The 12,678-nt window shown below is 39.7% G+C and overlaps 1 protein-coding gene across 1 annotated transcript in view; it reads left to right on the forward strand.

Annotated features, from left to right (window-relative positions):
- The window catches only part of vstm2la (V-set and transmembrane domain containing 2 like a), a 75,788-nt gene that overhangs the window by 50,240 nt on the left and 12,870 nt on the right, over nt 1-12,678 (forward strand). The window contains exons 2-3 of the mRNA XM_082145748.1: nt 3,944-4,113; nt 12,065-12,109. Of these exons, the coding sequence (XP_082001874.1) occupies nt 3,944-4,113; nt 12,065-12,109 (215 nt within the window). The remainder of the gene's footprint in view (nt 1-3,943; nt 4,114-12,064; nt 12,110-12,678) is intronic.

Consider the following 12,678-nt stretch of genomic DNA (forward strand, 5'->3'; position numbering starts at 1 on the left):
TGTCTATCTATCTATCTGTCTGTCTGTCTGTCTGTCTATCATCTATCTGTCTATCATCTATCTGTCTGTCTGTCTGTCTGTGATCCATCTATCTATCTAGCTATCTGTCTATCTATCTATCTGTCTATCTGTCTGTCTGTGATCCATCTGTCTATCTATCTATCTGTCTGTCTGTGATCCATCTGTCTATCTAGCTATCTGTCTATCTGTCATATGTCTATCTATCTATCTATCTGTCTGTCTGTCTATCATCTATCTGTCTATCTGTCTGTCTGTCTGTGATCCATCTATCTATCTAGCTATCTGTCTATCTGTCATATGTCTATCTATCTATCTGTCTGTCTGTCTGTCTGTCTATCATCTATCTGTCTATCTGTCTGTCTATCTCTGCGTTGGAGAAACAACTGAGATGTTTCAGTCCAGCTGATTTGAGGACTTTAATGTGACTTTAATCACTCTTTTCTATGTGATACAGATTAATTTATTCATTCATCAGTTTTATGCTTCATGACATCAACTCATTTTATGCATAATGAACAAATGACTTATCTCCAGGCCGTGATCGGAGCGTGTGCAGATTTTCCAGCATGCCTTTTGTCTGGACTGAGGTCTTGGGAACCCCTGTGGGTCTGACTGTGGCCCCCACTGCGTCCGCGCTCGTTTGAACGGGATTATGGGTAAATGAAGAGGCGCTCTGGAGGAAACGCTTAAGAGGATTTGGGTGTGTTATTAGCCATATGTTGAGGGATTCATTCATTTCGGAGCTCGTTTGAGCGGCACACGCAGAGAACCTGACGTGTGTGTTTAGAGGAACTCTCGACTGGAACTCTTCCTCATATTAGAGATTTAAAGCTGTATACACTACCATTCAAAAGTTTGGGCTCATGTTTATGAACCCAGAAGTTTCTTCTGCTCACCAAGGCTGCATTTATTTGATCACAAATACAGAACAGAACAGTAATATTGTGAAATATTATTAGAATTCCAAACAAATGGTTTTCTGTGAATATATAGTAAAATGTCATTTATTCTTGTGATCATTTCAGCATCATTTCTCCAGTCTTCAGTGTCACATGATCCTTCAGAAATCATTCTAATATGATGATTTGATGCTCAAGAAACATTTATGATTGTAATCAATGTTGAAAACAGTTGTGCTGCTTCATATTTTAGTGGAAACTGATACATTTTCTTTTTTCAGGATTCTTTGATGAGGAGAAAGTTCTAAAAGAACAGCATTTATTTGAAATAGAATCTTTTGTAAAATTATAAATGTCTTTACTGTCATCGTGGCTGAATTTAAAAAAAAGTCTTACTGACCCTAATTGGTAATGTACATGTCTTTTTTAAAATTAGTATACACAAATAAGTACTGTGATGCTATCATGATCTCAGATCTCTTTAATATCGCAGTTATTTCTCCAGCAATGCAATTAAATTTAGCTGCGAAAGCACCTTATACACGGCAAAAAATGCTTTTCTTATGTAGTATTTTTATGTTTCCAGTCAAAATATCAAACATTTCTTAAATCAAGATCCATAGATGAGAAAAATTTAAAGATATTAAGTCTTGTTTTCTGGGGAATTTAATACAAATTAAAACAAGCAAAATTATCTGCCAAAGGGGTCAGAAAAATAATCTTGTTTCTGTTTGAGTTAACATAATTTTTCTGACCCCATTGGGAGATAATTTTGCTTTTTTTTTTTTTTGTTGCATCAACTCACTTAATTTTGATTATTCCCCTGGAAAACAGGACATATCTTATGTCATTTTACTCATCTAGTAAATGGATCTTGATTTGAAGATATTTGGACTGGAAACAAGACAAAAATACTAAGTAAGAAAAGCATTTTTTGCAGAGTGTCTGTAATGTCTTCCAGGACTCATGACTTCTTGTTGAGCGTCAGGTGTGAGCGGTTTCTCTTTGAAGTGTGCGCATCACTTCCTGCAGGGCCTGTAAGGATTGATAAGAGAGAAATGATTCCTCCACACTGATTTGGGCTCGTTCGTTCTGACGGCGTCTCTTCTGCGCTTCGGCCGGTGTTCAGTGTTCGGTGGAGGGGGACTCGTATCTTCAAGGCTTTGACGTGAAGGATAATTGAATTGTGTTTGTCTGAAGTCGCGGATGAGCTTGTTTCACTCGCGAGGTCAGTCAAGGGAAACGCTGCACTTGAGTGTTTTAGCTTCTGAGAACAACTTCATCCAGTCGCTAGATGCGTGTTTTCTTGCGATAAAGCCTCTGAACGTTCACGGATATCTCCGGATCTGATGTTGGCCGTTCAGGTGTTGGACTTTTTCCAAAATGTTATCTGAGATGATAATGGTATCTAAAAAAGCGAGAAGAGGGAAGATTGAGTTGTTCAATCGACGTCGGTCTCAACACAAATACGAGATGTTTAGGCTTCGTGCCTTGAGTTGTTAAAGAGGTTCACTTGTATAATAGTAGACATGATGTTCAGACGTTAAAGGGGATATTCAATCAAAAATAAAAAGCATCATGTCGTACATTTCTTCTGTGAAACTCAAAAGGAGATGTTTTGCAGAATTTTCACGCTGTTCTTTTTGAATACAGTCAAAATAAACGGGAACTGAAACAACTGAGCTCCAGGAATGACTCAAACGCACCACAAATGAAGTGTTGTGCATCATATTTCAGGTCACATGAAAGCTTTTCTAGTTTCTCAAAATGTATTCATGCTCGTGTTCAGTGCAAATATGACGGGTCAATTTTTTTAGTGTTTGTGTGTTTATCATTAACTAAAACTAAACTAAACCCATAAAAAAATATATACATTTATACTTGAAATAAAATAAACATTAGCTGATTGCCAAGACAACATTTCTCATTTTTCTTTAGTTTTGTGTTTTAGTATCTTAAAACACGTTTGTTCACTAGATCCTTTCCTTGATTTATTGTATTGTTGTATTTTGTTTTATTTTACTTCTATAAATTGATTACAAAATGTAAAGCACTTTGTAAACCGTCTGATATGCAGCTCTTTGTGCGCGTGCTTCAGATGTGTGCGCTCAGAAAGCCATATATAAGTACCAGTTTAGACTGATATGGCTTTAAAACACATGCAGATAATAAACTTTCATGATGATGAAGTGTGACCACGATAGAGATGATAATCGAAACCAAACAGATGTTTTAGTTTTTGCCAGAGTATCTGAGGTAAAGCTGTACAGGCTCCGCCCTCTTCTGGAAAGGGGGCGGGGCAGCAGCTCATTTGCATTTAAAGATACATGCACAAAAACAGCGTGTCTTTCCACTCAAAGATGCGTTTACAACATGGTATAATAGATTATCTGTGGGATATTTTGAGCTGAAACTTCACAGACAAATTCTGCAGACACCTGAGACTTGCAGTCAAACCAAAATGTATTCAGAACCGTTCAACATTTCTCACATTATCACAGTTTATTCTCTATAGTTTAGAAAATGGTAATAAAATATGACAAGAACTCAGAGTTATCAAATCAGTTGATATTTCACTGGTTTTGTCCGTCCTTCTGTTAGACTGTCTCACAGATGAGATGTTGAATATCTGTCAGCTGTTAAATTTAACTACACAATTAGATAATACCAATTTATTGCTTCATTTTGTTCAGTCTGTGTGTAAAAAGAGCATTAGCAATTAAAGAAAAAACACTTCAGCAAAACATGATCAGGTCAAAGTGTCTGAGTAATATTTGGTCCCAAATTTGTATAAATGTTACTGGTAGTCACTGTATGAAGAATTATTGGGTATAATGTCACAATTTACTTTATTGCTCTCCTCACTTACATACATGAACTATAGTGTCCTGCACACACTAGTAAAAAAATATTAAAAAAATGATATCTAGTGTCTGAATAATTTTTGGTTTGTCTGTATATCACATCTAGTAAAAGAGGCATGATAGATCTCCTGTAAATAAGCTCTCTGTCGTCTTCCTCAGCGGTGTTCACAGAGGTCCCTCATGACATCTCGGCACAGAGCGGTCAGGACGTGGAGATGGCCTGCTCGTTTCGAGGCGCGGGGTCGCCCTCCTATTCGCTGGAGATCCAGTGGTGGTACATCAGGAACCACAGAGAGTGGACGGACAAGCAGACGTGGACCACCAATCAGGTATGGCGTGAATTATTATTAATTGGACCAGAAAACGTGTGTAAAAAAAAAAAAAAAAAAAAAAAAAAAGATTGAAGGAGGAACCCGAATCAAATCTAGAGACCAGGGACTCTTTTCACACCAGATAAGAAGAAACCACCTAGCAACTAGCCTGGGGTGTGTTTCCTGTATAATGACGTAACTCGCTGCTTCACTACTATAGTACGATTCATCGTTGAAGAAATCAACTAGCTAGTCACGACTGTTTCCCGAAACCGTATTGTCAGGTGGTGGAGTAAAAACTTCTTTTAATGAATCTGTTTGAGATTGAATTAATGCGAGATGTTTTGCTATAAATTACGGACATGACATCTGAGGACTATTTCTCATTTTTCTCAGTTATTTTGCTTTATTTCCAGATTCACTCATAGGCTCGTTCTTACGCACTAGAGCACGTTCACACATGCGCACTCTTCAAAAACAACGCTTTAAATCTCTTGTCAAACTAAAAGACGTAAATGACATTTGTATGTATTCTAAATTAAAGACACAGGTTGTACTGAATGTCAGCTTGCTTATTTTGCTCAGGATAAGGATTTATTGAGTCCACATGTCATGCAAACTAGAAACTCTGCTTCTAACCACAGGTCGAGAGTGTCGCTCAAACACACAACTCTGCGATGCTGTTTGTGAATGTTTGTTAGAATGATGGTTTTGGGAAACACCGACTCGTTGAACTGCTGATAACGACGGAACTTGCAAACATAGTTGGCTTATGATGCTTTGGGGAGACGCACCCCTGAATGAAACCTTTAACACTGGCTTAGGTTGAGGATTTAGTGCCAATGTGTTGAGAATTAAATCTGATCCAGAAACCAAAGAGTTACTAAGATCATAATCCCAGCGTTCTGTCCCCTTGAGTTCAGCCCTTAACCTCCACGCAGATCTGCCCACAACTACAGCACAGAGAGCGGCTAACCATTACTAACAAAACACAGAACAATACGGTCCTCAGCGGGCCTGCTGTCACCAGCTGCAATTATGAGCCCGCTTTCTCTCTCGCGCGCGCTCGTGCCACTCAAACACTCACACAGACTCCTATTTTAAGAGTCTGAGAGAGAGAGATCGAGGGTACACACACACACACACACACACACACACACAGAGTTTAATAACCAGCTGCCAGTCAAAGGCTTCAGCTGTATGTAGAGCTGCACAGCATCACCTGCATGAACACAGACACATCAAACCTGAGAAATTCAATACGTCTGTAGATAAAATATACAGCAGCCATCCAGTCAATTTAGATGAATGACTTTGCATTATATAAACTCTTAAAAATAAAGGTTTCCAAAAGGGGATGCCATAGAAGAGCCATTTTTTGTTTCCCAAAGAACTTTCCAGAACATTCTAAAAATCTAAAGAACCTTTTTCCACAATAAAGAACCTTTTGTGGAATGGAAAGATTCCACGGATGTTAAAGGTTCTTTATGGAACCGTCGATGCCAGTAAAGAAGCTTTATTTTTAAGAGTGTAGCAAATCATCAAAGTAAGTGTCATTTGTTGCAAAGAAAGAAAACACTTGACAAATAGACATTTGAAATCAATCGAATAGGTCAATAGATCTAGGGCCCTATTTTAACGATCTGAAACGCAAGTATCAAACGTGAAACGCAAGTAACTTTGTGGGTGGGTCTCGGCGCTGTTGCTATTATACCGGCGGGATAAATGACTCTTGCGCCCGACGCAAATCTAAAATGGGTTGGTCTGAAGTAGCTTCATTATTCATAGGTGTGGTTTGGGCGTAACGTGAAATAAACCAATCAGAGCGTCATCTCTCATTCCCTTTAAGAGCAGGCGCGCTTGTTCCATGGCGGATTGCTATTATAACGGCGGATTTGCCAGGAGCGGTTCACAGCCGAGGAGACCGACGTTCTCGTCAGGGCCGTAAAACACAGAGAAGTGACATTGTATGGGGATGGAGAAGCACACCCAAATTAGCTTCGGTTAATTGGTAGTTAATGTTAGTTAATGCACTTACTAATGTTAATTAACGGGACCTTATTGTAAAGTGTTTCCCATATTTTATGGTGAAATTTCATAGTGAAAGATTGAAAGTCTAGAGTACAAAACAATAAAAATCTAAACATGCAAAAGCAGCAAAAAATGTATAATAAAGGCCTAGTTAAATGTTTTCAAGGCCGTCATATAACAAAAACACATTGAAATCTGTCGGTTTTAATAAAACCGCTGGGACATAAAGTTTCCAAAGTTGAAGAAACATAAATATGAAGTGAGAACGGGAGAGGATGCAGTGGTATTGATGGACTCTGGGGTCTGCGGCAGGTAACAGTCCACACTACATTAATCACAACGGTGGAAATAACTGCAGGTTCCCGAGAGAGAGAGAGACTCAGAGAGAGAGAGAGAGAGACTCAGAGAGAGAGAGAGAGAGACTCAGAGAGAGAGAGAGGGAGAGGGAGAGACTCAGAGAGAGAGAGAGTCATAGAGAGAGAGAGAGAGAGAGAGAGAGACTCAGAGGGAGAGAGAGAGAGGGAGAGACTCAGAGAGAGAGAGGGAGAGACTCAGAGAGAGAGAGAGAGAGACTCAGAGAGAGAGAGAGAGACTCAGAGAGAGAGAGAGAGAGACTCAGAGAGAGAGAGAGAGACTCAGAGAGAGAGAGAGGGAGAGGGAGAGACTCAGAGAGAGAGAGAGTCATAGAGAGAGAGAGAGAGAGAGAGACTCAGAGGGAGAGAGAGAGAGGGAGAGACTCAGAGAGAGAGAGAGAGAGAGAGATTCAGAGAGAGAGAGAGAGAGAGACTCAGAGAGAGAGAGAGAGGGAGAGTGAGTGGGAGTGATTGCAGGACTTCCTGCTGTGAGCTCAAGATGCTCTTTAATTGGATGAAGGGATGAAAAGAGGGACATGGAGAAACTCTTGCTCACCTTTGCGTCATGTTTTATTCATGAAGGGCTCTTGAGGATCATTTCACATTTCAGATTCCAGCACTTTATATGCTTGTGTGTTTGAGTGCTGTTCAGATGTCCTGCTGCACGGCCACTGCATTAAACACACAAATACTGTAGAGCAAGGACTAGATGGCATATTTCTGCTTGCTTCATCATCGGAAAATCAACAGTATATTATCACCCAATATATTAAAAGTTGGATATCTAGTAGGCTAAACCTTTACCTGCGTGCAAATCTTGGCTGCGTGATTATTTAAGTTGTTGTGAATATGTATTATATTATATTAGGGTTTATAAAGTTGGATGTATATTAAATTCAGTTTTATCCGCATGCATACAGTACATAACATGTTAAGTGAAATATATATAGCAAATATCAAGAGCTTGATTGCTTGTATCGTGGAAAAATTTAAAATATATTATTTGTAAGTATCCACCAAAGTAGAAATAAAAGGATCAAAACAAGATAATCATCAATGTTTTTGATGTTAAATAATACCTTTGCCATAGAAAAAAAAAATGCAACTATCTACAGTACAGTTACTTATTTTAGCCTGATATTTATATTTAGTGTAATATTTTAGTTTGTTGTGTTGAATTTAATGTGTTTGTATATTTAGTGTTTATTTAATGCTTTTAGCACTTTGAGGTGAGAAAATAAAATAAATATTACAAATAAAATCTATTATTATTTGTTGTAAATTAGCTCTATGAAATATTAATAATCAATAATAACTGGTTATAATTGATTATGAATATTTGGATCAGTAAATATAATTAACTTAATGTTGTCAATTAATATTACAATCAGTTAACCTGTTTGTCCCGTGAACACTCAGTGTTAATTGCTTATTAATTCTAAGAAATGTACATTTCTGGGGCAAGGGAAATGTCTTTCTTACTTTACAGTTCTACTAAGAGCAAATAGTCAAGATCTATATGATTAGTAACTCCAGATATGAGCTTGAGACACGGACAACTTTATGTGTGACATGAACAAGACTTTATTAACTAGTCTAAACACTTAAGGCGAGACACTACAGGTGAATAGGGTACAATTTTAAAATAATAGATATCACCATGAAACTTCCTCAGTTGATTACTTACACAAGTATATATAAAAAATGTATTACAAGTTTTACAAATGTGTATGTTTAATTATGCAAATTAGGCATTATCTCATTAAATATGCACGATTTTGCATATATTTTCGGTAGATAGATCTGAACAGGTGCAAAATTATTTTTTCATTTTGTTTACACACAAGATGAAAAAAAAATCTGAGGGATTTCAGGATATATGCTTTCATTACCTAGGAAATCAAAATATACTGTACATCAAAAATCGATTTTTGCCGTATTTTTTTTATTAAAATGTCACATAAATCAGGCCAGGAATGATTTATTAACAAATCCCTCTTAAAATATCTTCAGAATATACTGCTAAGTGTATAACTGGGAAGTGTGGTGTACACAGGTGCTGCATGGGCTGAGATGTTTGTACTGGAGAATGACAAAAAACTCATTTTGAGAAAACGGCAGTTAAAGAGTTAAACAGCTCTAAATGAGATTTCGTCATTAGCTTAAAATCCCCCTTTGGACATTCACGATTGGTTACTGATAGAAAGGAAATGACCATATTTGGGTTACATAGCGTTGTGCAGGAGACTCAGAGCTTTACAGCGACACCGGTCATGACAGACTTCAGTAAACAGACGGAGCTCGGCGTGTCGCGCTGGAATGATAACTTCCTGGTAAATTCGGGAGAAACTTACTGCCGCAAGTAAACAAAATGTAATAATAAACATCTTAATGTATATTTTCAGCGTTTTCTTTATAGCAGCTTGAAAGAACACATATTAAAGGAGTAAACTAGCCCAAAATCTCAAAACTGACCACTGCATGAAAAATCGATGTTTTTGCCTGCCGTGTCTCGCCTTAAACTACTCTAACATACACACACATACATGCACACAGTTTACCAAGGAAAAGAGAGCTGAAGCAGAATACAGGAAAGCAAGAAGTTATAGCATTGTTTGAAATTCAGCAGATCAACAGCCTTGAGCAAACCATCAGTTTAGTCCTAACATGCCCTTCTTTAAAAGGGGTAAGGAGACTTAATGTATCAAACAATGAGACTAAGTTTGATACTTGCATGTCTCGCACATTTGAATTCAACTTTCCTGATGCAGTTTGTTGAGGCTCCAATTGATCTTTGCTGATGTGGTCTTGATGAGAGAGAACCAGTGGGAGTCAGAGTATCTTTGGTGAATGGAAAGACAAGGCCACAGCCTGGCACAAGCTTGGAGGGTCCTTAGAAACTTCTAGTTCAGCATCATCTTCACATCAGGATTCCATAAAAGAGTAAGAGAGAGCTAAGAGAGAGTAAGAGAGAGCTAAGAGAGAGTAAGAGAGAGTAAGAGAGAGCTAAGAGAGAGTAAGAGAGAGCTAAGAGAGAGTAAGAGAGAGCTAAGAGAGAGTAAGAGAGAGTAAGAGAGAGCTAAGAGAGAGCTAAGAGAGAGTAAGAGAGAGCTAAGAGAGAGTAAGAGAGAGCTAAGAGAGAGTAAGAGAGAGCTAAGAGAGAGTAATACCCCTTTTCCACCAACAAGAACCGGGTGCTGGTTCAGAGCTAGAGCTATTGCCAGTTCGGAGTTGGTTCGACTGACGAGCTTACTAAGAACCGGTTTGCGTTTCCACCGGCCAGAGAGCCACAACAGAGCTATATCTTACGTCACTGCATACGTATCACGTTGCCCAGCAACGCTAGTACGGCAGCGCCAAACACAAACACACCAGACTTGTTCGAGATGCATCGGCTTCTCGCAGAACGATCAGCACATGAAATCAAAGCGATCAAAAAGCACAAGGAGTCGTATGATCTCCAAACACTCCCGCAGCTCTGATCGGTCCACGCTGCTCCGATGCATCTCGAACAAGGCATCAACAATAATAGACGTTGCGTTACTATGGATGCTCATGGGTTTGCGAAAATAAATCGGCATCCAAACACGGCGAATCCAACGCGTTCGTGCAGCTCGCCGTAACTTACATAGACGGATGTTATAATCGAGCTGCTATTAGCTCGACTAGCTGCTATTTAAAAATGGCGGTCACAAGTTTCTCTTCAGTCTTGTTGGCCACGGTAACCCCGCCCCCAGCCTCTGACGCAAGCGGTTCTTTCTTGGCTCCGTTCTAGACCCTGCAATGATTTGGTGCTACTTAAGAACCAGTTTTACTGGTTCGGAGCTGGTGCTTTGGCGGTGGAAAAACAAAGAACCGATTTGAAACTAGGCTCTGGCTCCGAACCAGCACCAGCTCTGCCTTGGTGGAAAAGGGGTATAAGAGAGAGCTAAGAGAGAGCTAAGAGAGAGCTAAGAGAGAGCTAAGAGAGAGTAAGAGAGAGCTAAGATACCCCTTTTCCACCAAGGCAGAACTGGTGCTGGTTCGGAGCCAGAGCCTAGTTTCAAATCGGTTCTTTGTTTTTCCACCGCCAAAGCACCAGCTCCGAACCAGTAAAACTGGTTCTTAAGTAGCACCAAATCATTGCAGGGTCTAGAACGGAGCCAAGAAAGAACCGCTTGCGTCAGAGGCTGGGGGCGGGGTTACCGTGGCCAACAAGACTGAAGAGAAACTTGTGACCGCCATTTTTAAATAGCAGCTAGTCGAGCTAATAGCAGCTCGATTATAATATCCGTCTATGTATAAGTTACGGCGAGCCGCACGAACGCGTTGGATTCGCCGTGTTTGGATGCCTATTTATTTTCGCAAACCCATGAGCATTCATAGTAACGCAACGTCTATTATTGTTGATGCCTTGTTCGAGATGCATCGGAGCAGCGTGGACCGATCAGAGCTGCGGGAGTGTTTGGAGATCATACGACTCCTTGTGCTTTTTGATCGCTTCCGCAGTGCTTTGATTTCATGTGCTGATCGTTCTGCGAGAAGCCGATGCATCTCGAACAAGTCTGGTGTGTTTGTGTTTGGCGCTGCCGCACGCGCGTTGCTGGGCAACATGATACGTATGCAGTGACGTAAGATATAGCTCTGTTGTGGCTCTCTGGCCGGTGGAAATGCAAACCGGTTCGTCAGTCGAACCAACTCCGAACTGGCAATAGCTCTAGCTCTGAACCAGCACCCGGTTCTTGTTGGTGGAAAAGGGGTAAGAGAGAGCTAAGAGAGAGCTAAGAGAGAGTAAGAGAGAGCTAAGAGAGAGTAAGAGAGAGCTATGAGAGAGCTAAGAGAGAGCTAAGAGAGAGCTAAGAGAGAGCTAAGAGAGAGTAAGAGAGAGCTAAGAGAGAGCTAAGAGAGAGTAAGAGAGAGCTAAGAGAGAGTAAGAGAGAGCTAAGAGAGAGTAAGAGAGAGCTAAGAGAGAGTAAGAGAGAGCTAAGAGAGAGTAAGAGAGAGCTAAGAGAGCTGATCTTGTGGTCAGTGATTTTTAAAGTGTGAAGCTGTCACACCCTCTGGAGGTGTAAGAGCCAATAAGAAGTGTTTTCCTTTGGAGGGAAATTTCTTTATGCCCCATTGTTCATGCAGGCCTTTGAACACGTAATTTGATTGAATGTTTAACACAAGAATCTTTAAGATGCTTATAATACTAATGCGTCACAAAGTTAGCAAAATGTAATGTAAATTAACAAATCGGGGACGAAGTTTGGAGTTTATAGAGACCAGCTTCATGGATTGCTGATTTAACCTAATATTCATATTAAGTTTAATATTTTAGTCTGTTGTATTATTGTATTTATTGAGTTTGTATATTCTATATTTATTTTATCCTTGTAGCACTCACTGTGGTGAGAAAATAGAATATTTATTAAAGGATAAATAAATAATAAATCAAACCATTTAAAAATAAAAACCTTGAAAATAACACACATATTAAAAAAAGAGAAAAATATTGGAACTTTTTATAGTGGAAAATAAATAGCTACCCTGAATATATGGTCAGAATATGCAGTTATAAATCATAATATGTGGATGTATGACCACGATGTTTCTGGTTGCAGGTGGTGCCACAGAATGAGATGTCAAAGGATGCCACCAAAATCAGCGTAAGTTTGTGATTTCCTCCTCATTTCCTTCATGAACGTCTCTTTCATGTTCGTTCTCAGCTGTTGTCATCTAAAAGTACATGGTGTGTGTGTGTGTGTGTGTGTGTGTCAGGAGGGCAAATAACTGGAGCATGCAAACACAACATCACACTCGCTTGGGCTAAAGGTGATTTGTTTGCTACTTGCTCGGCTCTTGCTGGTTGAGCCGCTGCAGGCTGTGTGTGTGTGTGTGTGTGTGTGTGTGTGTGTGTGTGTGTGTGTGTGTGTGTGTGTGTGTGTGTGTGTGTGTGTGTGTGTGTGACGCAGAAGCCTCCTCACGTTAAAGCAATGCAGGCTTAGAGAGACGCTCACAAACACAGACTGAGATAAAGCGGCTGGGGTTTGTGTTTCAGAGGTGGAGTGTGTGACACGGAACAACAGTTAAACGATAACACACACACACACACAAACACACCTCATTCTCAGCTGTGATTGTGCTGTAGGCCATCACAACTGTGCTGTTGTCATCCAGACTCACATGACTGTCAGTGTGATATTGCATGTAAGCAGTTAATACTGAGTAACGCCTC

The sequence above is a fragment of the Leuciscus leuciscus genome, assembly GCF_965113295.1.
Source record: "Leuciscus leuciscus genome assembly, chromosome: 18".
Lineage (NCBI taxonomy): Eukaryota > Metazoa > Chordata > Actinopteri > Cypriniformes > Leuciscidae > Leuciscus > Leuciscus leuciscus.